This window comes from Exserohilum turcica, assembly GCF_000359705.1.
Source record: "Exserohilum turcica Et28A unplaced genomic scaffold SETTUscaffold_17, whole genome shotgun sequence".
NCBI classification, from domain to species: Eukaryota; Fungi; Ascomycota; class Dothideomycetes; order Pleosporales; family Pleosporaceae; genus Exserohilum; species Exserohilum turcicum.
The window spans coordinates 231,381-254,361 of NW_007359992.1; the positions used below are offsets into that span (position 1 = coordinate 231,381).

The 22,981-nt window shown below is 55.9% G+C and overlaps 7 protein-coding genes across 7 annotated transcripts; 4 read left to right on the forward strand and 3 right to left on the reverse strand.

Moving 5' to 3' along the window:
• Positions 1–2,590: 2,590 nt before the first annotated feature.
• Positions 2,591–8,432, reverse strand: SETTUDRAFT_160827 (uncharacterized protein; the record flags this gene model as incomplete). Its single annotated transcript, XM_008026249.1, has 13 exons — positions 2,591–2,741; positions 2,800–2,919; positions 2,976–3,031; positions 3,083–3,229; positions 3,277–3,512; positions 3,616–3,850; positions 3,903–4,785; positions 6,754–7,354; positions 7,520–7,834; positions 7,886–7,986; positions 8,061–8,207; positions 8,264–8,343; positions 8,400–8,432. The coding sequence occupies 13 exons, from the start codon at positions 8,430–8,432 to the stop codon at positions 2,591–2,593; spliced, it is 3,105 nt and encodes a 1,034-aa protein (XP_008024440.1).
• A 376-nt stretch (positions 8,433–8,808) lies between these two features.
• On the forward strand, positions 8,809–9,204 carry SETTUDRAFT_39048 (uncharacterized protein; the record flags this gene model as incomplete). The annotated part of the gene is made up of 1 exon (XM_008026182.1): positions 8,809–9,204. The coding sequence occupies one exon, from the start codon at positions 8,809–8,811 to the stop codon at positions 9,202–9,204; it is 396 nt and encodes a 131-aa protein (XP_008024373.1).
• Positions 9,205–9,222: 18 nt separating this feature from the next.
• SETTUDRAFT_150024 (uncharacterized protein) lies at positions 9,223–11,832 on the reverse strand (the record flags this gene model as incomplete). Its single annotated transcript, XM_008026250.1, has 2 exons — positions 9,223–11,055; positions 11,106–11,832. 2 exons carry the CDS (start codon positions 11,830–11,832, stop codon positions 9,620–9,622), a joined length of 2,163 nt encoding a protein of 720 aa, XP_008024441.1. The 3' UTR covers positions 9,223–9,619.
• A 1,609-nt stretch (positions 11,833–13,441) lies between these two features.
• Positions 13,442–16,472, forward strand: SETTUDRAFT_47080 (uncharacterized protein; the record flags this gene model as incomplete). Its single annotated transcript, XM_008026199.1, has 2 exons — positions 13,442–13,532; positions 13,593–16,472. The coding sequence occupies 2 exons, from the start codon at positions 13,442–13,444 to the stop codon at positions 16,082–16,084; spliced, it is 2,583 nt and encodes an 860-aa protein (XP_008024390.1). The 3' UTR covers positions 16,085–16,472.
• A 1,170-nt stretch (positions 16,473–17,642) lies between these two features.
• On the forward strand, positions 17,643–18,677 carry SETTUDRAFT_27861 (glycoside hydrolase family 61 protein; the record flags this gene model as incomplete). The annotated part of the gene is made up of 1 exon (XM_008026164.1): positions 17,643–18,677. The coding sequence occupies one exon, from the start codon at positions 17,643–17,645 to the stop codon at positions 18,675–18,677; it is 1,035 nt and encodes a 344-aa protein (XP_008024355.1).
• A 1,213-nt stretch (positions 18,678–19,890) lies between these two features.
• Positions 19,891–20,977, reverse strand: SETTUDRAFT_150031 (uncharacterized protein; the record flags this gene model as incomplete). The annotated part of the gene is made up of 3 exons (XM_008026251.1): positions 19,891–20,183; positions 20,250–20,804; positions 20,855–20,977. The coding sequence occupies 3 exons, from the start codon at positions 20,975–20,977 to the stop codon at positions 19,965–19,967; spliced, it is 897 nt and encodes a 298-aa protein (XP_008024442.1). The 3' UTR covers positions 19,891–19,964.
• A 436-nt stretch (positions 20,978–21,413) lies between these two features.
• SETTUDRAFT_27863 (uncharacterized protein) lies at positions 21,414–21,958 on the forward strand (the record flags this gene model as incomplete). The annotated part of the gene is made up of 2 exons (XM_008026165.1): positions 21,414–21,579; positions 21,630–21,958. 2 exons carry the CDS (start codon positions 21,414–21,416, stop codon positions 21,956–21,958), a joined length of 495 nt encoding a protein of 164 aa, XP_008024356.1.
• Positions 21,959–22,981: the final 1,023 nt, after the last annotated feature.

The window sequence follows — 22,981 nt, forward strand, 5'->3', positions numbered from 1 at the left end:
GCGAGATGCGCCGGGTGTAGGAGGGCTTACGATGGTTTCGGGTGGCTTGGGCGATGTGAACGTGACTGTTCGCGGAGCTCTTTGCGGTGCTCTTGGTGGTGGATTTGCGCGACGAGGGCGTCACTCGCACGCGTACGCCGGGACGCGACTGGGCGTCGTCTCCTTCAGACTGGCCTGCTTCAAAGTACTCAATCAGCAGCGATGTCTGCGAGGGATACTTTTTGTGGAGGGAGCCGCCGCCTTGGGGCTTGGTTGGGGTGGTGGTGTTGATGGTGATGGGGGAACCGTCGTCGGGGATGTAGTACGAAGTTCTGTCGGTGCGATTAGAGACGTTGGTCGAGACGTTTGTGTCGACGTCGTCTGCGTGGATGGATTCGTCTGCGGAATCGAGAAACGAGGAGTCAGTTGGAGCCGGGAGAGGAGGTCGGTGTGTGTCAAAACCCATCGTAGAATCTGAAGATTCCTAGAAGGCGGGGTGGGTGAGCGAAGACATGCCCGGCACCGTTTTTCTCATGAATTCGTGGGAGAGAAAAAAGTAAGTGCGGTGTGCAACCCCGGAGGAGGGGGGGGGGTGCTGGGTGCTGGGCGCTGGGCGCTGGGTGCTCTGCTCTCTCTCTCTACCGGTGGGGGGGGGGGGGGCGAGGGACGGGAGCGCACCACGCGAGCGAGCGACGGGGCGTGGGCGTGGGCGTGGTTAAGAGGGGGCGGCGGGCGCGGCGAGGCGTGTGGGAGTCGAGCGTGTGTAGGAGTTGGGGCAGTGTGGCGTGCGACGCTCTGCGACAATGGCGAGCTGAGCGGCGGGCGTGTCGTAGCGAAGGCTGGGCCGCACGTGTTAGCAGCTGGGCAGCGACAGAGGCGAGGCGAGGCCAGGCAAGGCGACGAGCGCTCCCCACGACTTTGCTGGAGACATACCGACGCCGCGAACGGGGCGCAGACGGCGAGCGTCGTGCGGCTGACAATGGCTCTGGTGCTGCTGGGCGGAGGAGCAGAGTCCCCCAGAGCTGTGGTGGAGAGAGAGAAGAGAGGGCCCAGGGCAAGGCCTACTAACTGTACTCTAGCACCCAAATCCCGGTCGCACGCTAGCCCTGGCCGGTCGGGGGATTGGGGGCGGGCGGGCGGGCAGCGAGGGCTGTGTGGATTGCAGTACTGCCAATTCGTTGTCCTGACGATAGTTGTGGGCGTGGTAGTGGTAGTAGTGGTTGTTGTAGTGATAGTAGCAGTGGTCCAGACGACGGCGACAACGACAGGTAGTCGTGGAGGGGCGCCAGGTTGCTAACTATGTAAAACACAGAAATGATAGACGGACACATACACCCACTTCACACACACACACACCACGCTCACACTCACACACACGCTCACACACTCTCTCTCACGCGCGCACACGGAGAGCGACGCCACACAGCCCGCGTCGCCCCATGTCGCCGTGGGATGGATGGATGGATGCACGGCGACTTTTTCTGTTGCAATTGCTTGCAACCCCAGCCACCACCGCCCTCTGCGCGTGCCTGAGACGGTCGCTCTTCTGGCCGCCAATTGGCAGCAGCCAAAAAAGATGGCTGGTCGCAACCCGGCAAAACGAAGCCATGGCACCAGCACCCACTTTCTATTCTTACTCGACGCTGATGCTGACACTTTTCTCACACACACTCTCTCTCTCTCGCTCTCTCGCTCTCTCGCTCTCTCGCTCTCTCTCGTTGTCTGCGCCCCAGCGTTGTGTGTCGTCGTCGTCGTCCATCGTGGTGGTGACCCCCCCTCCCCCTCGCCCCCCTTGCCCACCGGCCGTCCAACCCCCCCCCATGCTCCGTCCTATCCTCGAAGCTCCATGTGCGCTGCCCTGCCCTGCTCGCACACCGCCAAAAGAGGACCCCAAGTCGTCATGTTTCGGGGCGTGTGTGGGCGTGTGGTTACCAGGGGTGATTGTGCCGAAGCGGCCGGTCGGGCGGCCGCATCCGTCTGGGAGAAGCGCGGGCGGTGATTGGCGCGCACCCTGGCGCGCCTTTGCCAGCGCATCGCCCATGGCCCTTTCACTTTTGCTCGTAGGGCTGGCTGGCGTATTAGCCCACCGCCTACTCTACTCTACAGTCGACGCACACCCGAGCCCACTCCAATCTTGCCCCCGACGCCTGCAGCCACGGTGAACTGGCAGTTTGCGCTCGTCACAGCCTGCCCACGCGCCCAACCTCACTGGCTGCCGCTGCCGCTGCTGTGCCGTCATGTGTGTGTGTGTGTGTGTGTGTGTGAGAGAGAGAGAGAGAGTGTGTGTGTGATGCTGCCCATCGTGCCCCTGCATGCCAAAGCTGGTCCCCGTGAAGAGGCCCAACCCCAGCCTCGACCCTGTCCACACGTACGTATCTATACACGCCAGACAAGCTCACGCCTACCCGTCCCCCGTCACATGGACCCCGTCCAACCGCCCTCTCAACAAACCACGCACTCCAAGGAATCATCTATGCTCGACGAGTCGCGCTGCAAAGTGGCACGTGCAATCATCATTCCCTAGCCAGTGCCCGCAGGGCCTAGTACATATTTTGGTACGCCAAACGCCCGTCCATACCCTCTGCCCGCCACTCCTCCCTAGCCGCCCCCTCTAAAACCTCTTTCCGTGCTTCATCGGCCGCCGCGCCTGCTGCGGCTGGCTGCCGTACGCTCGCCGCCCCTCGACCTTCTTGTCGCGGCTCAGGCTCGCCCCAAGGCTGATGTCGATGCGCGGTGCCGTCGAAAACCCAAAGCTCTTGGCCCTAATGACGTCGTTAGCCCCCGGCCCGACTACAATCTTCAATATGCACCGCATCTTACACTTTGACAAGGTCTAGCTTATGCACATCAAACACCGAACGTAAGCTGTGACTCGCATACGACTGGAGGTACGACCGGTACCCGTCCTTAGCGCTCTTGTTGAGGTAGTAATTCTTCGATCTGCTCCACAATTAGCTTCGCCTGCATGCCCGCTTGGCCACCTTGCCAACACTTACATCAAAGCCTCAAGCTGGCTCTGGATGTTCAGAATCTTGTTGCTGGGAAGCTCAAACTGCACCAAATGTCAATACAGCCCTCGCTATTCGCTCCCTCCACCACTCACCTCAACCAGCGGCACCCGGTTTTCTTTCAGCAGCTTCAAGAATCCAACCTCGGACGGCAGCAGGAACATCAGACTCCTGCCCTTGCCATTGGCTCCTCGCGCTGTTCGTCCGACTCGGTGAATGTAGTCGCGCGGATCATCCGGAGGCTTGCAGTGTTAGCTTGCAGTTGAGCTGCCCACTAAAGTATACCTACATCGAACTGGATCACCCAATCAACCTCAGGAATGTCGAGACCCCGTGCTGCAACGTCGGTGCAGATAAGCGTACCGCTCTGCGCATTCACAAACTCGAAGAACCGGTTGGTGCGTGTTTGCTGCTTGAGCTTGCCGTGCAGACCAAGCACCGGTAAGTCGATGTAGTTGAGAAGTTCGCTGTAAAAGTCGACCGATGCGCACGAAGACAGGAAGACAATGACCTTCTTCTTTTGATCTGCACACGTCAATTAGTACGCGCTTGATTTACAAAACCGCATCCAGAAGGACTAGTACATACTGTGTAGCGTTAGTAAAAGTCAATGCATCAATATCCACACCAACATACCGTTTCTTCAAAAAGCTGAACAGCAACCTGAATCGCGTGTCTGAATCACACAAAACATAGCCCTGTTCCAACCCCTGCACAGTGCTGTGTTCGGCTCGGTGGTCCACGTTGATGTATAGAGGTCCTGGCTTGAGCGATATCCTGGCCAGATCTTCCACCTTTGTCGTTTGCGTAGCCGAGAACAACATGGTCTGACGCTCGGTAGGCAAAATCTTGATGATGGACCTCTGTCGGGGAATTAGCACAAGCCTCACGCACACAATCTGCGCATAACCTTACCATTTCATCCTCGAATCCAACTTCCAATATCCGGTCTGCTTCGTCAATGATCAACGAACGCAAGTTCTTGAACACAAAGCCCTGGGTATTGTGCAGGTGATCCAGGAGCCGCCCAGGCGTGGCAATGATGAGGTTCAGTCCTTTGCGCAGCTTCTCGGCCTCTGCGCTGCGGTTCGCACCTCCAATCAGAATACCAAACGTCTGGCTGTGGCTTGCCATGAGCTCGCGCGCCACACCAAAGATTTGGAGCGCCAATTCTCGCGTCGGGCTCACCACAATCACACCAGTGCCGTTGCGCGGCTTGAATCGCAGCTGCGAAAGCATCTCAACGGCGGGTATGAGAAACGCAAGTGTTTTTCCACTGCCTGTCTTGGCCGCACCGAGCACGTCTCTACCCGAAAGAAGCGGCGGAATTGCTTTTTGCTGGATCTCCGTCATCTTCTCAAAGCCCATTTCCTTGATGGCGCTCATCGTACGCTCAGAAAGGTTGAGCTCATCGAAACGAACGGGGTTCGGCGTTGGCATTGTGGTGCCAGAGGGGAGGTCGAGAGCGTTGCTGCCAGAAGGAAGGTCCGCAAGCTTGCTGTCGTCGTCGTCGTCAACCTCGTCTTCGCCCTCGGCGTCTTTCGAAGCAGTCGCCTGCGCAGCGTCTTTCTTGGATTCAGATGCATCTTCGACTTCCTCCTCGTCGCTTGCCACCTCCGCAGACGCATCCTCAACAGCGCGAGTCTCTACCTCATCTTCGGCTTCCTTTGCCTTGCGTGCCTTTTTGCGCGCCTTCTCTACGCCATTATGCGCCGGCGCGGCTACTGCCTCTGCGCCCTTCTTGCTCTTGTGGGACCGCTTCCTCTTGTTGCTCGACTCGACTGCGGCGGGCGACATACTGCAAATCGTGGGGGTGGTTTGGGGGTGGAAGAACGAGACGAAAAAGTTCGGCTTGAGCGCAAGCCAAACCTCTGAGCATCGAAAAAGTTACTGCGCTAATGGACCCTGGTTGGTGCACGGACCTGCCGAGGCGCGACGTGCACGACGTGATATCACATCTGCACCGTCTACGAAGAACAGAGACCTTACAGGCCAATTGAATATCGGGATTATAGTGGTGAATTAGCAGCATACTATGCAACTCGTAGTGTATTCCAGAGAAAAAATTAGTAAAGTATTAAGTATGCCCAGACTTTGCACGCGATAAGTAGGCATGGAGGATGCAGCACACAGATCGAGAACCACTGCAAGTAGCCAAACAAAAAACGGTGTGTGTGTTTTAGCGTCAAACACATTTACAAACCGCCCCAGATACCAACAAAAAATAATCTCCATATAGCCGATTTACCTCTGGCAATCGCATAATAAGCCAAGAACCCGTATTACCAATCAAAGTGGAGTAGTAGTAGTAGTAGCAGTAGTTAGAGTGAATCCATTACAACAGCATCATCTCAGATTGAAAAACTTTCTGTGTATATATAGAGCTTGTGGATGTGCCGCTGCAAAACAGTCATATTCTAGAGTCTTATTCACATTGATACTTCATCTCCATCTGTTGATCCACCATGTCCCCCAGCTTCTTCCTGTACGCCTCCTCTCCCTCTTCCCCTCTCCCAACTCACCATACCACAGAACAGGAGGCACAGGCTACATCGGGGGCTCCGTCCTGCACACGCTCGCAACCGCCTACCCCAACGCCACCATCACCATTCTGCTACGGCGCACCCCGCCCGCCACACTCGCCTCAAGCTACCCCAACGTCCGCGTGCTGCAAGGCGACTACACAAGCACGGATATACTCGCGTCGGCCGCCGAAAACGCAGATGTAGTCTTGCACAACGGGGACTCGGACCACGAGCCCAGCCTGCAAGCGCTGATGACGGGGCTGCTCAGGCGTGCCACGCCGGGGTACCTGATCCATTTGTCTGGCACGGGCATCGTGTCGGACTGGGCTGAAGAAACGTATCTAGGAGTGCAAAACCCCAAGGTCTGGAGTGATATCTCGTCGTTGGGCGAAATCAAGCAATTGCCTGCTGCGGCGCTGCATCGCAACACGGAAACCATTCTGCACGAGACGGTGGAAAAGTATGGCGGCAACAAGATTCACGTGGCCGTCATGTGTCCGCCTGATATCTATGGTCCCGGCAAAGGGCTTGGAAAGCGGCAGAGTGCGCTGGTACCCGTGTTTGTGAAGGAGGCCTTGTCGGCGGCCATGGGGAAGAGGGTGTTTTATCATGCCGAGGGGACGAACACGAGGAGCTGGGTGCATATTGATGATTTGATGCGGCTTTATATGCGTGTTGTCGGGGCTGCGGTTGCGGGAAAGGAGACGGAGCGGTACTTCAATGCGAACGGGTATTACTTTGCTAGTACCCAGGAGCACTCGCAATTGGAGTTTGCCAAGGTAACGGGAGACATACTGAAGAGACATGGACTCATTGAGGATGCAGAGCCTGTTCAAATCACCCTCGAGCAACTCGACTCCATGGCAAACCTTCCTGGCTTTCCTAAGCTGGCGAGATATCTCTTCGCTAGCAACTCTCGTACAAGGGCTGAGAGGGCTGAAAAGTTGTTTAGATACAAGGGAGAAGCACCAGACCTGCTGCAGTGTTTGGAAGCAGACGTCCTGGATGCTGTGCAGAAAGCTTGAATACTGTAGCATTCCACCCACGTAGTATCTGCATTGGCGTATCGCCAAGCTATCCACGTTTCCATGTGCATGAATAAATGTTTGCATACGACGAGAAATTACATACGGGCTGGGAGTACCCAAATCATTCCCACACCTACATGGTCGAGCTGGCGAAAATAGCTTTTGTCCAAGATTACCTGATCCGATTCCAATCATCGCATTCGGCCGTCCAACCCCTGCAGATCGCGCTCCAAGTCACTGCCATTCCACCCGCCCTGGTTGAACGCCTCCTGCGGCCTCGGCTCTTCATAGCCTGTGCGATCGTAGTTGTTGGGTATCGGGACCTGAGGGGCCTGGCCTGCAGCGGCGCCCGCACCGGGCTGAACGCGGACCATCTGGCGGAAGCGGCTGACCTCGTCCAAAATCATGCGCTTCATTTCTGGAATTTCTTCGACGACTTCAAACTGGAAGTCGAAAGTTGTTGGGCACGAAGGCTCGTCGGACGCGTCGTGCCAGATCTGCAGGTACCGGTGTTCGAGGGCCTCTTCGACTGAGATACGGCTGGAGGGGTCAAAGGCAAGCATGCGGTCTAGCAGGTCGAGCGCATCGGGGTTTGCGTTTCGGAAGAGCGATTGGAAGGAAATCTTTTGCATGTATGGCAGGTTTCGGACGTAGTCCTGGGCACGAGGAGAGCCAATGCGCGACAAAGTCTCTTCGTTTGGTGTTCCCAGGTAGTGCAAGATCTGGTTGAGCTGGTCGACGTAGTCGCGGCCCTTGAAGAAAGGCTTGCCTCCCAGCAGCTCTGCGAGAATGCATCCTACCGACCAAACATCGACTATGCAGGGTTAGCCTGCGCCCAAAGTGTGGAGTGGTCAAGTGGGGATTGTTTGGTAGTGGCACAGACCCTAAGTCTGTAGCGGCGCCAAGGTCGCCCGCGTGCTACGACTACTACTCAAGGCTCTGACATGTATATATAGTTGGGACGGATGACAGCACTTACTGGCTTTTGTGTAGCTCTGGAAGCTCAACATGATTTCAGGGGCTCTGTACCATCGGGTGGCGACATACTCGGTCATGTACCCCGCATTTTCCTCAGGGTCCATGGAAAAGCCCCTGGCCAGCCCAAAGTCGCAGATCTTGAGTTCGCAGTCGGCGTTGACGAGCAGGTTGCCGGGCTTGAGATCACGGTGCAGGACGTTTGCCGAGTGGATGTACTTGAGGCCGCACAGGATCTGGTAGATGAAGGACTGGAAGTGAGCGTCGGTCAAGGGCTGGCCGGATCGGATAATGGCAGCCAGGTCGCATTCCATGAGCTCTGCTCCAACGTCAGCACGGTATCATGCGACCAGGCGAGGGCGGGCCGTACCCTCGTAGAGGTAGCACTCGTTGAAGTTGTCGGGGCGGGGAATGTCCATGTCGTAGAGACATGTTATCTGTGCGACGGGGTTTAGTATCGGGTTGCGACGGCTTGGGGGGGAAACGCAGTGTCGTGGTGGGGCTGTCTCACATTGCGATGTCCTGCAAGGTGTTAGCATGGTTACGACGGGCGGAGGCAGGTGCGTGTACCTCTGAAGTGTTGGAGCAGCTTGATTTCGCGCAGGGCACGCTTGGCCAGGATCTTCTTGCTGAAGACGTTGGTGACCTTTTTGATGGCGACGCCCTCGCCCGTCTGGTTGTTGGTAGCCGCACTGCAGGACACAATCAGCATGAGGGGAGGTGCATCGTGTCGCTGGTGGCGGCGCACCAGACGATGCCGTAGGCACCCTGTCCCAGCTCCTTTGTTACATTGTAACGCTCGTCGACGATGAACTCCTGGTTGAACACCTGCAGGCCGTGAGCACGCGTGCTGGGAATGCCGTGGCGGGCCCGTCTGGCTGTACCTTGAACACTTTGCGGTTTGCGAGGTCGCCCATTGCGATGGCTGGCTGGCTGGCTGGCGGGGCGGGGCGGGGGGCAAGGCTAGGGACGGCCAAAAGAAAAAGAATGCACAAGGAGGAAGAGCGAGAGGACGAAGAGCCTGGGGGGGCAACAAGGCAGAGGCGTGCGAGATGGGGCGCAAAGGGCAAGGCAACCAAGGAAGCAGGCAGGCGGCGGGCAGAAGATATGGCCCCAGGCTAGGCGCGCGGCCAATGTGACGACAGCCTGGTGCTGCGAACAAAGCGGGGCGGGAGCGGCGGCGGCTGTGCAGAGACGCAGGCGGGCTGATGGGGGAGGATGCTGGGACGGTGAGGGCGGGCAGAGGGCGCAGGCTGTGGGTGAAGCAGCAGGCAAGCGATTGACAAAGTGACGATGCAGAAAGGCGGTCGTGCTGTGCCCCCCTTCGCCTTCGCCGTGAGGGCATGGTGGGGTTGGTGTCCAGTCGCAGAGCTGACGAGGGGTTCGGCCTACCTGCAACAGGCAAGGCGCACCACTTGGCCGCCGCCTTCAGACCGCTCCGCCCGCCCTGCCGCCGCCGCCGCCGCCGCTGCATCTGCATCTACACTATCAGCCTCTGCCCTTCTGCCCTGCCATCCTTCCATCCTTCCATCCCGCCCCAAGGCCCCGTCGCACCGCCCGTCGCCCTGGTGGCCACCCCCTCCCATCCACGTGTACCGACCCAGCTCAGCCCGTCCCGTGTCCGGACTGCCGGCGGCCCCGGTGTCGCCGGCAGCGAGAAGAGATGGAGAGCATCACTGGCAGAGATAGACAGGGGCGTCTTCGTAAGCGCATGGACCGCTTCACGTATCAAGTGGATTACCATGACGCTGCTCACTCTGCTACGCACGCTGCTGAGCGCGCCATCTAGGTACAAACCATCAACCAAGGGTATATGCAAGCCAGATGCAACCAAGCAAAAACACAAAAGTATAAAATAAAAAAAAAGTCGTCTCCATCGCCACTCCCGCAGGTCCGCCCGCCGTCTATGTGCGTGTTCCGCATTCCGCATGCAGGAATCACGGGTATCAAAGCACAGCACCAGTACCAGTACCAGAATCCAAACGCCATGTCCCTGGCTGCCAGCAGGGGCGGCGTGTCGCCAAGCACCAAAAGCCCTGCCAATCATGCCAAACAAAGTAAACGCCAGTCGTGATGTATGTCGCTAGATGCCCGCTTTGCAGGCTCATGACTCGTAAGAAAACCGCCGTCGCGACGCGTCCGTGGACCCTTTCAACGATGAGATGGGTGAGAGTGGAGCGTTGTCCGCCTCGGTGCGCCGGCCCTCGTGCACCCGGTACAACGGCGGCGGCGGCTGGAAAAATGTGTCTGACGCCTCCAGGAACGCTCCGTCTCGCGGCGACCGCGGGCTGACGGGCGACACGTTGCCTTGGGGCAGCGGGCCACTGACAATCGAAACTTCGCATGGCGACACGGGCACCGGTCTGCGTGGACTGCCCTGCGCTGTCGCCGCCACTTCTGGCGCTCCACTGGGATCCACCCCGTTGTATATCCTTTCGCGCACTACCATGGATTCTTTTTCTGACAGCTGCCGCCCGTCGGCCTCGTGTGGCACCGGCATGTCACCAGGCATCTCGTAGACTTGCCGTTCTGTGCCGTCGGCCTCTATGACCGTCATGGCGCCCTTGTCCTGCATGCTCGAACCTGCTTGGTGGTGCAGAGAAGAATCGCCCGGTAATTCGGCTTTGAGAAACACCGTTTTTCCGTCCGCACTGCTTCGTATTGTCGAGGGTGGGTTCTCTGCCGACTTGGGCGGATCCATCTTCCTAGCTGCAGCTGCCGCGACTTCGGCTTCGTATTTGGCCTCCATGGCCTTTAGGTTGCGCTGCTGCCGCCGACGCCAAAACCACCATCCAGTGGCGCATAGGGTCAGCGCAAAGAAAAACCCTCCTCCGACAGCAATACCAATGACTGCAGCGGAAGACAAAGAGGACCCCTCTCCTTTAGCAACAGGTGTGGTCTCTGGGACGGAATAATCGGGCGAGACAATTGGGAGTATATCTGGCGCTTCGCCAAATGTCCAGTCAATGGCTGACACGGTAAAGTTTTCGCGCTCCCAGTCCACAGTCAGATAGGCCTCTTGCAGAAACGTCCTCCCTAGCACCCACTCGCTCGACTCGTTGGCTCGTCGGATGGGGAAGAATTTTGTCTTTTTTTCTAGTCCTCTGTAGGGCGGGGACGCCTCCAAGTCAAAGGCGGCATAGGGCAAGGTGATTGCTACAGTTGCTTGTGTGCGGAATTGCTGGCCAAGGGTAAAAGTGATGCTGGGATTCTGTGCGAGGAGACTCTGGTGAAGGTTGTTGTCCACAAGGTAGAGATCTGTGGCCTCGTCATACCGCAATCCAAACGCCTCCTCAAAGGCTTGGCATATCTCAACTGGGAGATACAGCTCGGCCACGGTCGAATCGATGAACATGGTGACATCGTTGCGTTTCAAGAGGTCAATGTTGTTCTGCTTGGATGTTTTTGCGCTAAGGCCCACAACGCCCACGACCAGGTCACGTTCATTGTCAGGCGCAAAGATGAAGGTCAGCTCATTCGGAATGAGACGGGAGGCATCGTAGCCGCCAAGCGTGAGACTGCCAAGAATGGTTTGTGAGCCTGCAAGCACGTGTCAGTGATGGTTAGCTTACGCGGAGAGGCCGCCTTACGGTACTGGGCGCCTGCCGTGTAGCCAAAAGCTAGGCTGGGGATGCTCTTTTGTTGGAAAAGGTCCATGAGGTAACTCGGCGTGGGATCTTCAAAGGCCGAAAAATTGGTAGGCTTGGGATGCACGCCAATATGGCCAAGCCAGAAGTTGGGAGTGACCAGGGTGCCGATTGTCGTATTTTTGACAAACGGACCGTTGTCCCCTCGCATCCCAAGACCCACCGAGTCAAAGCCGTACAAGCCATTGCCGACCAGGCCCAGGTTCTTCTCTATCCAGAGCTGGTAATACCCCTTCTCCTGCCACGTGCGAGAGCTGGTGTCGTTGTACAGGAAGCCCCGGCTTGCCTCGCAGTCGTGGTTGAGGACGTTGACGTTGGTGATGCTGCCTGTGGTGGGGTCGGTACTGTTGACAGTGCAGGCCAGGGGATTGATGGCCCAGATTTGCTGACTAGCGGTGGAGACCAGGACTCGCACGTTCTGCCCAGGGTCTCCTATCTGGAGAGTAAAGGTGTTCCATGCGCCATCAATGCCCATCCAGCTCTGGTCGGGTGGGATCGAGACGGGTGCCGGTATCGACGCAATGCCGTGCAGGAGCTCGAAGTTGGGCGTATTGGTGATGTTTTGCTGGACATATCCGGCGGCAGGACTGGGCGCGAGTACGAGCGAGGCGGCGGCGACGAGGGCGCATGTTGTTGAGACGAAGCCCGGACGGCTTCGCAGAGGGATCATGTTCCGTGACTAAGCGAGTGGTCGGGGGGTGCGAGGAGAGCCACTCAACCACGACGAGGAGCAGCGAGCAGCATCACTGAGCGACATTGTCTGTCCCCGCCTGCGCCACGAGGGGAGGTGAAGGAGAGGGCCGAAGAGCGCGAGAGCGAGAGCGAGAGCGAGAGCGAGGAAGAGAGAGAGAGGGTGAGATACGCAGAGCGCGAGTTGACCCAGGATGGCCCGAACCCGGGCGCTCTCCGCCGAGCAGGGCCAAGGGATATATTGCACAGAGCGGCTCTAATAGAGTTTGCCCCCATTTGCCACGGCCGCGGCATCTCTGTTCCAACGTCGACCGCGCTCGCCGTCCGTCTTGACCTGCCATGGCAGGCTTCGTCTCGCTCCCCCGTTGCGAGGCTGCGGGTGTACGCCTCCCTCGTTCCATGGTGGTGCCTTGACGAATCGAGGCCTGTACTCCCACGCCGTGACACGGCCATGCCCCTCCCGTCGCTTTCAGCCGGCATTTTCCCGCAGCATCATTAATGAAGCCAGATGAGTGCCGTGGGGTGCGGCACTGAGGCATCCGACCGACCCCTCGTGCCACTTGTACGTCGACACAGCCAGACACAGCTCGTCTTCCGTCCGTACAGCACTTAGCCAGTCGCGGGCGGTGGGCCTGGGCGCGCCGAGGCGTCGTCGAGACATGCTGGCGGAGGCGCTGCACGCTTCCAGACAGCCTCTTTGGAGCCCCCTCCACCCTCCATCCTCCAACCCCACCCCCCGACCGTATCGCAAACATGCAGCAGTCACCAGCACCCGTCGATCCTGAAATGTCCCTCGTGCGACCCACTCGCCCACTGCTTTGTTTTTTCCGAGCGAGGGTTCGGTACGCCTGCCCCAAAAGCCCCATGTGATCGGCATGCTCAACGCGGCAGAAGTTCAAGCAGCAAGCAAGCAGCCGGCGACGTGTGCTTCGACGGCATAGTGCCCTCCATACCTGGCTGCCTCTGCATCCCGCCTGCATTCTCCAGACGTGGCGCCGTCATCTCCGCCAACAACGACAGATAAGGGCCTTCGCAATGCTGGGCGTCATGGCAAGCCGCAACAAACAGCAAGGGATGTCCACTACTTTATGGTACGGCCCTGACTCGCAGCCCTCGCCCACGCAAAAGCCACCGTTCATGCCCCCAGCCAGTGCCTGGATCCCCACACTTCAGGAGCAGGGCAAAGCGAGGCCTGCATCTGGACGCCTGCCTCATTCGACCTGGCCATGGCCACATCTGTCATGTTATGCGAACCACACCCGTCTGATTGGCCCTCTGCTGCTTTTTTGCGCGGGCGGCCAAACCACTCCCAGCTGGCCAGTCCGAGGCTGGACGGCAAAAGCACTTTACTGGCAAGCCAATATCGGACTTTGCGCCGTCTAGCTCCCGCGCCCATCTTCCGCCGGTCATGCATGTTATGGCCTTGGACAGCCTTTACACGGGCCCGCCGATAGGGCCCAAAATGCCCTGGACCCGCCCATCCAGATTGTTCCTGCGCTCTTGCATGTCCACCATTTTCCCGGGCGACTTGGACGTCGCGACGTTCGCTTTGCAGAGGCTGTCAGGGTGAGCGCCGCTCTACAACAGACATGTCTTCATATCGCTCGCTTGTCACGTTATGCTTGGTTTCATGTGCTGCGGGTGCCGTTTTCCATCGTCGCGGTGGCGTCAACGAGACGGGTAACTACGAACCTCAATGAGCCTGAGGGCGTTGCGCAGCGTGCTAACAAAGCCATAAAGCCCCATATTCCAACGCCATTTCCACGACGCCTCTGTCTGTACCCGCGCCAACAATCGCTACAAGCACACCCATCGCTCCTCTGCCAGGAACCGGACTACAGAGTGTTTACAGCTCTGCTACGCGGACATCTAGCGAATATGAGGCCCCCCAATCCTCTGGACAGGCGGTATCCGCCCCCTCAAACGCATCATGCACCATCAACATACCCAGCGCAAGCCTCAACTACTGGTTCGCACCAACCTACAGCCACCTGATCGCAACAATGACGAGTTCAGCACTGAATTTTAGCGATGCCAATTCACTCACGCTTGTGCCAAACACCGCTACGTTTGACGCAGCTAGTGCCCTGGAGTCCGATTTTGCCTGTACATACTCCTACTCGTATTACGCCGAATACGACTTCACTTTGACAAATTGCGAACCGTATACAGGAAAGCCCACTGCGGCTACAACATCCATCGTCTACCGATCATCAGGATACTCGCCGTTTCCACCGGAAGGCGTCATCCCAGCCACGGACGCTCGATTATACGACGTCTACTACCCAGATTCCTTCCCATCAGCAACAATTGCCGTCACACTGGCTCCAAACATCACTCAAGTTGAGACATCGGCAACGCCATTCGTCTACTTTACTGCTTACGAGGTTGCCAACGGTAACAAAACTGAACAAGTACAGCTCCCCTCGGCGCAGGCCTATCCTTATTGGGTAGATGGCCTTGAAGAAAAAGACACTGCTACTGGGCCACTACCAAAAGGTTTCCTTGAGCAAGTGCCGTATTCGGGGTGTGTTGCGGGTCAGCTCCAAGCTACTGTGACGGTTCTCATTATTGTCGATCTATACTATCTGAATCGGCCGCTGCTCGATCCATTCATCATCCACTTTGAGTCATCTGTCCTTGGGTTTGAGGATCCCCCGGTTCTTGTAAACGACTTGGGCACCCGCTCCTCGAAGCCTCTTCCACTTACCGTTGCCGATTGGGATATCCCAAATGCCGAGTTCAAACCCACCGACCATGCTGATTTACCCTCTACAACGCGGGCACGTGGCGCCGCATCAGTCACTGTGGGTACAATTGGAGCAAGCCCTGTGGTGGTTGGCCCTTCATCCGAAGTTGTGGTTGGCTCACAAACGCTGCGTCTAGGAGGACCTCCTGTCACCGTAGGAGGTGGGACACCTGTCTCTCTAGCACCTTCAGCTACGGCTATTATCATCGGCGGCGAGACGAGCCTACTCCCTCAAGTCCCTCCACCTGCGCCGCCCGTCTTGACGGTTGGATCATCTACACTAACGCCCAACGCTGCCACTCAGTTTTTGGTTGCTCCCGGACAAACTTTGACTCCAGGCGGTGTTGCCACCATCGATGGCACAATCGTCAGTCTTGCTCCCTTGGCATCATTTGTCGTCATTGGCGGATCTACCCAAGTCTTGGCCGTGGATCCTGCATTGGCGCAAACTACAGCCAAAGCACCACATCTCGTATTCGGCGGCTCGACCATATCAGCACAGACTACTCCAGACAAGCTCAACTTGGCTCCTACATTTGTTATATCTGACCAAACCTTAATTCCAGGTGGGGCAGTCGTCACCGTCTCTGGGACTACACTCTCACTGGAGTCATCTGGAAGTGTGGTGGTTGTCAACGGGGTACCTTCGACGATAATAACACAAACCGGGCCGGCTTTTCCAACGCCCACAATCAAGATAGGCGATAGTGTGTTTAGTGCTCTTCCACAGCCGACAGGACCATCATTCGTGGTCGGTGGTCAGACCCTTGTTCCTGGGGGTCCTGAGATTACGGTTTCTGGTACGACGTTGTCACTGGCATCATCTGCCTCATTCGTGGTAATTGACGGCGTGAAATCCACATTGACGAATGCCGCTCCTGCACAAATCACAGCACCTCCCTTGACCGTTGGAGATGTCACATTCAGGCCATTGCCTGGTACCGGGACTGCCTATCTAATCGGCTCGATACTACTGACCGCTGGTGGTTCGATTGTCGTGTCGGGAACAACCATCTCACTTGCCCCTGGAGCTACAGCGCTGGTGATTAATGGACAGACGAGCTCTATTTCGCCTCAGGCTCAACCTGTAGTTACAAACCCACCCTTGTTGACAATTGGTACCAACACCTACACTGCCATGTCTGGTGACGGTACAACCTTTGTCATAGGAGGGGAAACATTGACGCCTGGGGGCACAATCACCGTCGACGGAACTACGATTGGCCTCGCAGATAGTGCAACGGCATTGACATATGGGAGTGCAGGCCGCAGCACTACCACCGCATTGTTCCCAGCTACTACAACTCGCAGCACCACCAATGAGTCTGGAGCAACTGCGCGGGCGAGTAGGTCTGATGGACAAGCTACAGCGACCAGTCGGAAGGAGGGGGCGGCACCGAGGTTGAGCGAGAAACTGTCCATGTCGGTTGCCGTTGTCGCCCTTTTATTCTTGACAAATTTAAGCGACGCTTACGGTGTCTGACCAGGGTACATCCCCTAGGCACGGACATTGCGCGAGCGATCGTCGCGATGTGCTCAACGTGACGAGACGGTGTACGAAAGGCGGACTGTATGTCTCTTCCATCCGAGATATCCTGAGCCAAGCTTCCTATAGTGCGCGAGTCGCAAAGATGCAACACCCGTTGGCAATGGGGCTTACGCCCAGAGATACGACGCCGAGCACGACAATGTCAAGTATGTAGAAGTCGTCTTGCGCTACCAGCGAATCCCTACAGTCGCGATGAGTTGCATTCATTGAGAGAGATTGAGCTGATTTGAGCCATCTCCAAGTACATACATAAAGGTGGACGAACCCCCAAAGACAGAATTCAGGCATATGGCAGGGCGGCGCTTGCACACTGGACGCCAACGACTACTAGCCGGAAACGATCATCATGAATCGAATCCTCTACTCCGTTAGTGCTTCTTTGCTTTACGCATCATGCCGAGAACAGTGGATTTATTGGCCGAGCAACACAAAACAGCACGACAGCGCTCCTGTTCCCACCTTGACAGCCGGTGGCTATAAAATCTTTCAATACGAAACAAAAACAACGTCACAAACCCAAGGGGCCTGGCCCGGATTGGACTACGCCGTTTTTATGAAGCTCGCTTGGCTCGAAACATCGCCCATGAACTTGGCAGGCACAGACTGCAATCAGCCCCACCGGGATACCGTTTCATGTCGCCGCCAGAGGAACCCAGCGCAGAGTGGAATGACCCCCCACCGCCCGCCGTGGATCATGGCCACTTTCGCTTGTTAGTGTATATTCCAGATGATTCGACGGTCGGAATGAGCATTATTGTGCAGGAATCGTAGTGGGACGAGGGATGAAAGGGAAAGAGAATGCCTGACACATGGGCGGGCTGACGGTCAGTCAAAGGGAGGAATGTGCATCTCTGTCGGCAAACAGACAACGGCCAAAAGCAAACACTGAACGGCCAACATGACAAGGCATGAATTGAAACTCTGTTTCGGCGGTTCCGATGTTTCGCCAAACGCCAATGCATAGACCTAGCGGAGAGGCTTCAACAGTTCAGATGGGTTCGTGCGCTCCACAAGGCTTCCGCCATGCCAGGCGCAGCATCTCCTGCAGGCCACTTCCAGGCACACGATTCAAGGCGTAATGAGTCCCCAAAAATATTATGGGGCGCGGGAACGGAGGGATACCTCGATTGAATGTTGGGCGGCGCGTAAGCGACACAATACTTCCTTTATGGGTTAGTCCGGCGCGGGATAGATTGACAGATTCTTGGCTTCAATCCACGGACCTGGATTGCATGGCGCTGGCTTGGGCGGGATGCAGTCGGCCACCACACCAAACCCGCCAGAGCGCGAATCCGCCCTACGGGCGGCACGAGTATAAGAAGTCCTCAGGCCATCGTCCTTTCCAGATCATCAAGCTTGACGCTGAACACACATTCCACACTCTTTCGTATCTACTTTCGATCCATTCGTCTGTCTTTCGTTCTTTTGCATTCTATCTTTGGAAGATACTCTCGACTTTTTTCCGACAAAACAACCAACTACAACCACCAACATGTTCACCAAAACCGCTATTGTTTTGGCTGCTGCCAACCTCGCCGCTGCCCACACCACCTTCCAGAGCTTCGTCATTGGCGGAAAGGATGCAGGCCACCACTTTGCTGTTCAGACTCCCTCCAACGGCAACAACCCCATCCTCGATGTCAGCTCGACTGCCATGATCTGCAACGGTGGCAAGGCTACCTCCGACGAGGTCGAGGTTGCCGCTGGCTCCACTGTTGGCATGCAGTGGCACCACAACGACCCCCAGTCTTCTTCTGGCGACACTGAGGACCCAATTGCCCCCTCCCACCACGGCCCTGTCATGGTCTACATCGCCAAGGCCGACACCAAGGGTCAGGGTGCCGTCTGGACCAAGATTTGGGAGGATGGTCTTCAGAATGGCAAGTGGGGTGTTGACAGGTTCTACGACAACAAGGGTATCATCAACGTCAAGCTCCCCGATCTCGAGGCCGGTAGCTACTGGATCCGCCCTGAGATGATTGGTCTCCACGAGGCTTCCGCCGTTGGCAAGGCTCAGTTCTACAACGGCTGCGGTCAGATCAAGGTCACTGGCAGCGGAAAGACTGCTCTCCCTGCCACTGGTGTCGACATGACCAAGGCCTACAAGGCTACCGACCCCGGTGTCAAGTTTGACATTTACAACAACCCTACCTCTTACACCATCCCCGGTCCCCCTGTCTGGAACGGCGCTTCTGGCAGCGCACCTGCCACCCCCGCCAGCGGCTCTGGCTCTGGCTCTGGCTCTGGCTCTGGCTCTGGCTCTGGCTCTGGCTCCGGCTCTGGCTCTGGCTCTGGCTCTGGATCTGGCTCCGCTCCTGCTCCTTCTCCTTCCCCAGTTGAGGAGTCTGCGCCATCCACTCCTTCCGGTGGCAACTCTGCTCCCAGCACTCCCAACACTCCCTCGACCCCTTCTGGTGGCAACGGCTCTTCTCTCCCCAAGACCTTCACCATCAGCCAGTTCATCCAGTGGCTCCAGACCACCGCTGGCAGCTCTAACGCTCGCCGCCACGCCCGCTCTTTCAACTAAGCGTCTCGTTCTTGTGCATGGATCACGGTCATATGACAGTTAGCCGACACCCATGATGTTTGGATCATGTCTTCCCTGTTGGTTTCTCGAGAGCCTCATCATCTTCACAGCAAAGAACAAAAACACACACCACTGCATCTACTTCTTTTCTTTACTTGCTGCCTGCTCAGCAAATCTATTCACATATGTATATATATATAACATAGCATTCACGACGAATGGACTTGTATTTTACAAATTCCGCCTCTTGCCTTTTCTCTTTCTCTTGTGATCCGTGACTTGTTCATCTTGATCGTGTGACCTTTTTGCAGAACAGGGACTATGCTGGTGAATTTGTTTCTTGGCGATCATAGACGCGTATAATATAGGTTACTACCTGAAGCCGCTAACCCCTGTACTAGTTAAATTAAGTGCTTAGTCTTGTCTTGGTCTACTAAGATGTCCCTTGTTAGACAGGCGAGTCTGCACCTGCAGTATGCCGGACAAAAGCCTGCAGCTCCTAACTCCTGTGCCTGTGCAGTCCTGGCGATCGCGCTGTTGTATTAACACCCCTCAGAGCTGCATCCAAGGCCATCCCTGCCCTGCAGAACAGGCTCAATCTGGCCTAGCACCGGCGCACTACTGAAATTGAGCATGACTTGAGTCCCACAGCGCTATGGGAAACAAGACGATGAGCAGAATTGTTTTTTTCCTATGGTATGTAATCTAGAAGTAAGAATATATAAGTAAGAGTAAAAACATGATGTCTACAACCACAAGCCTATACGGCGTCAAAGTTATTACAGCTTTAGCTGCATATTGGAGTCAGTCACGTGCTTCCATATCACGTGACTACATAGGGGCTTATAATGCAAGACTTTGTCAGCAGAATCAATTCTTATTGGCCTTAAGAAGCTCTGCTATCATTCGTCTTATAGGTGCCAAGATGTTAGAAATTTCCGTCTTAGGCTAGACGCGCCAGGCCTTGTCACATGACAGACGCTAGAACGCTAGAACAGCCAGAGCAGCTGGAACGGCAGAACGGCCGGAACGGCCAGAATAACAGCTAAAGCTGCACCGCTTTTTATCTCCGTTACGGGCTGTAGGAATGTTTATACAAAATAAAACTCTGTGTCAGCTAGATGATCGCTATAGTCTGCTGTTTTTTTTCTATCTTTCTTTCTTTTAGGCGTCTGTTTAGAGTGCAAAAAGGTGAGTAAAGTTGATTTTGTTTATCTGTATACCGGCAAAATCCTGCAGCTATTAGATCACACAACCAAGACGTGGCCTGGGCCCCTAGCATGTTTATTACGTCTCTCCCGACCAGCTTCCCCAGAGATATTGCGACGAGCACACATTGCCCACATCCCATGACTCTGCCATCTTCCGCCCATGCACAGTGTCGTCGTCACCCGACACGACGCCAGCAATGACGATCAGCGGATAGAAATGGTCGTCGGATGGATGCGCGAGCTTGTAGCAAGGGTGATCTAGCAGCCTTACCAGCGCACCCGCCAAGCGAGGACCCTAAGAGCGATTTAAACATCAGTCATTCAGCGATATCTGGAGGGGATTTCGGGTGTTGCAAAATACCGAGTTAAACATGATTGAGTCGCGCACTGCGCGTTCAAAGTCCAGCACCCATTTTTCCGGCTTGTAGTTGGGGTGGTAGGCTGTTCGCAATCCACTTCGTAGGACAGGGGCCCAACTGGCTCGGAAAAGATTGTGGGTAATTGCGCCGGAGCCCACGATGAGGATGCCCTCGCTCCTTAGCGGACGCAGCGCTCGTCCTAGTTTGATATGGACGATGGGATCGTAGCGGGCATTAATGCTGACGCAGGTTGCAGGTGGGTTTCCCTCTGGAAACATCCAACGTGAAGGTGTAAGAGTGTCATCTTGCCACTGCGCATTGGGGTCTTCATCAACATCTGGCAGGCCGGCAGCCTTGAGCACTGAAACTACCCTTCGGCCTAGCTCGGGGGAGACATTGATGGGGTAGTTTTCCCAGTACCGGCGTGGCACAAGTTCCATATGTGTCACTTGTGGATGCTCTCCGGTGCTCACGCGAATCCGATCGTCCTCTTCTACCCAGTGTGAACAAACATAGACAATCCCTTTGATACCATGGGCCAACGCCTCTCGCCCAAACTGCATGCGGGTAAGTGGATGCAGCACCGCCGGGGAAAGGGTATACCAACTTCCTGCCACCAAACTGTCGACGGGCTCTCATTGAGGTATGTGAAGGGGGTGCCGTGCGAGGCGAACAGCACAGGGGTTTGAGAACATGACGTCGATTCAGGCTCGCTCGCCGAGTACGTCATGATTGAGGTTTCCAAGACTTCTGAAGCCGCGGTGGTGAAGCTGGAAGAGCGGGACTGTTGTTGTTGCTATTGCTTGGTTTCGCAAAATCAAATTGTCTGATTAGACTGGGCACCTTAGAGAGGGGGAAAATAGGGAGGGCCGCGAATATGCGCTATCGGCTTGACATAGCCGTGATCTACTTGACTCGGATTTTACGGGTGTTGAACCAAACCCTTCTTGGTGTGATCATCCGGTCGAAAGAGTGTGCCGAAGCCACAAGACACTAAGTACGTACGTTTTCGTCCGGACACAGTAGCCTATGCATACTTGAGGGGCACAAACAAGGGGTTGTGCTCTGTGGTAGATTCCAGCTGCACCAGCTACTGCAGAGGTACATTCTTCTGTAGAGTTCATTTTTCAAACTTCCTCTCGGGGCTCCGTTGCGTACCCATTAACATGGCAGATAATTCGAAATCGACATCATCAGTAACCCGCGCCTGTCGGACGGCCTTCTTGACTACTGCTACGTATCGAGACAGTAGATGGAGGCTGGAACAGTTGCATGGCCTGCACCAGCTACTTGTTAATGCGCGTGAGGAACTGATTACGGCCCTAGGCAAAGGTTTGTTACCAGTTACGCCGGCTGCAGAGGTAAACTGACCATGTGAGGAGAGTGTGATCGCGAATATACCCTTTTGCTCCAGGACCTTGCTCGACACTACCTCAACACCCTGAAACCAAACGCCAGTCCGCCTAGGCAGAGTCTAGCGGGGGCAGCTGTGACACGAAGCCTTCCCGTCGGTGTTTCGCTCATCTTGGCCAACTCTGCAAACCCGCTTCGCTATGCTCTTGCTCCGCTTGCGTCGTGCATCGCAGCCGGAAACGCAGTCATCCTGGCTACTGAGTCGAAATGCTCTCGATTTTTTGCTGTTCTGAGTGAAAAGGCGAGTCAGTACTTGGATCCTCAGGCAGTTCATATTCTTCCCGCGATAGATCTGTAAGATGCCATCCTCAACCAAGTTGATCAGCTGCTCATTCTAGGTAAGTGGATCATGTTGCCCTTGTGGTGTATCTTCCAACACTCTTTCACACCTACTTGCAGATGAAACTCCTCACCGATACTCGGCCTTGTTATCGTTGCCATCCAGTTCTTTCCACAACACTGCATCAGCATGCAACCTAGCAGTTATCGATAACGGACGGGCCCTGGCCAGTAGATTGACGCAAGATATCTATGCTGGTTTCCAACTTCCACATGCCTTTTTCCCGGAGAAGTTGACGGCCGTTTTCATCCGAACTGAAGAGGTTGATGCTTTTAAGGAAAGCTTCTCAGTCGTATTTGGAGCACGCCACTCAAGTCCGATCCTGGAATCGGAACATCTGTCGGAACTGGGCCTCGCTCCTTTTATAGGCAATACCTACCATGCGGAACTCTCTCAACTTCTGCCGAGGGAAGGGCAGTCAAAATCTGCATTCCCGACGGCCATCGAGGCCGCACAACGGATACAGGTGCTCCTTGTAGTGACTTATGACTCGTTTGAACAGATAATGGATGCCGTTTCCTCCATGGAGACTCCCCCGTTACAAATTGCATTGCTTGCGCCGGCATCACCGTCAAGTGTTGAGTACCTTGAGCGATGGACGAGAGCACTAGTGTTCTCTGTTGGGGCTATTAGCTCAGTTATTCCGCCAGGTTCGTTACTCATCATCTCAATTAGACCTGCTACAATGTGTTTCCACGCCCCTAACCCGCGATGAGCACACGGGCGCACCACAAGTTGGGATGTAGCTAACACCCGATAGTCATTTCACCATGCCCTTCCACATCACCCTCTCAGTTGCAGACTTTCTTCCCCTCTGCTCTTTTTGGACGTCCCCGTATGAGGATCTCGGGGCAACAGCCACAAGTTCCCTTACTCTCGTCCGTACTGCGAGAGAACGAGAAGTTAATTAAACCCCCAGCTCCAGCGCCGGTAAAGACGTTGGAATTCTTTGGCTACATGTTACGCGTTTTGAAGGGTATC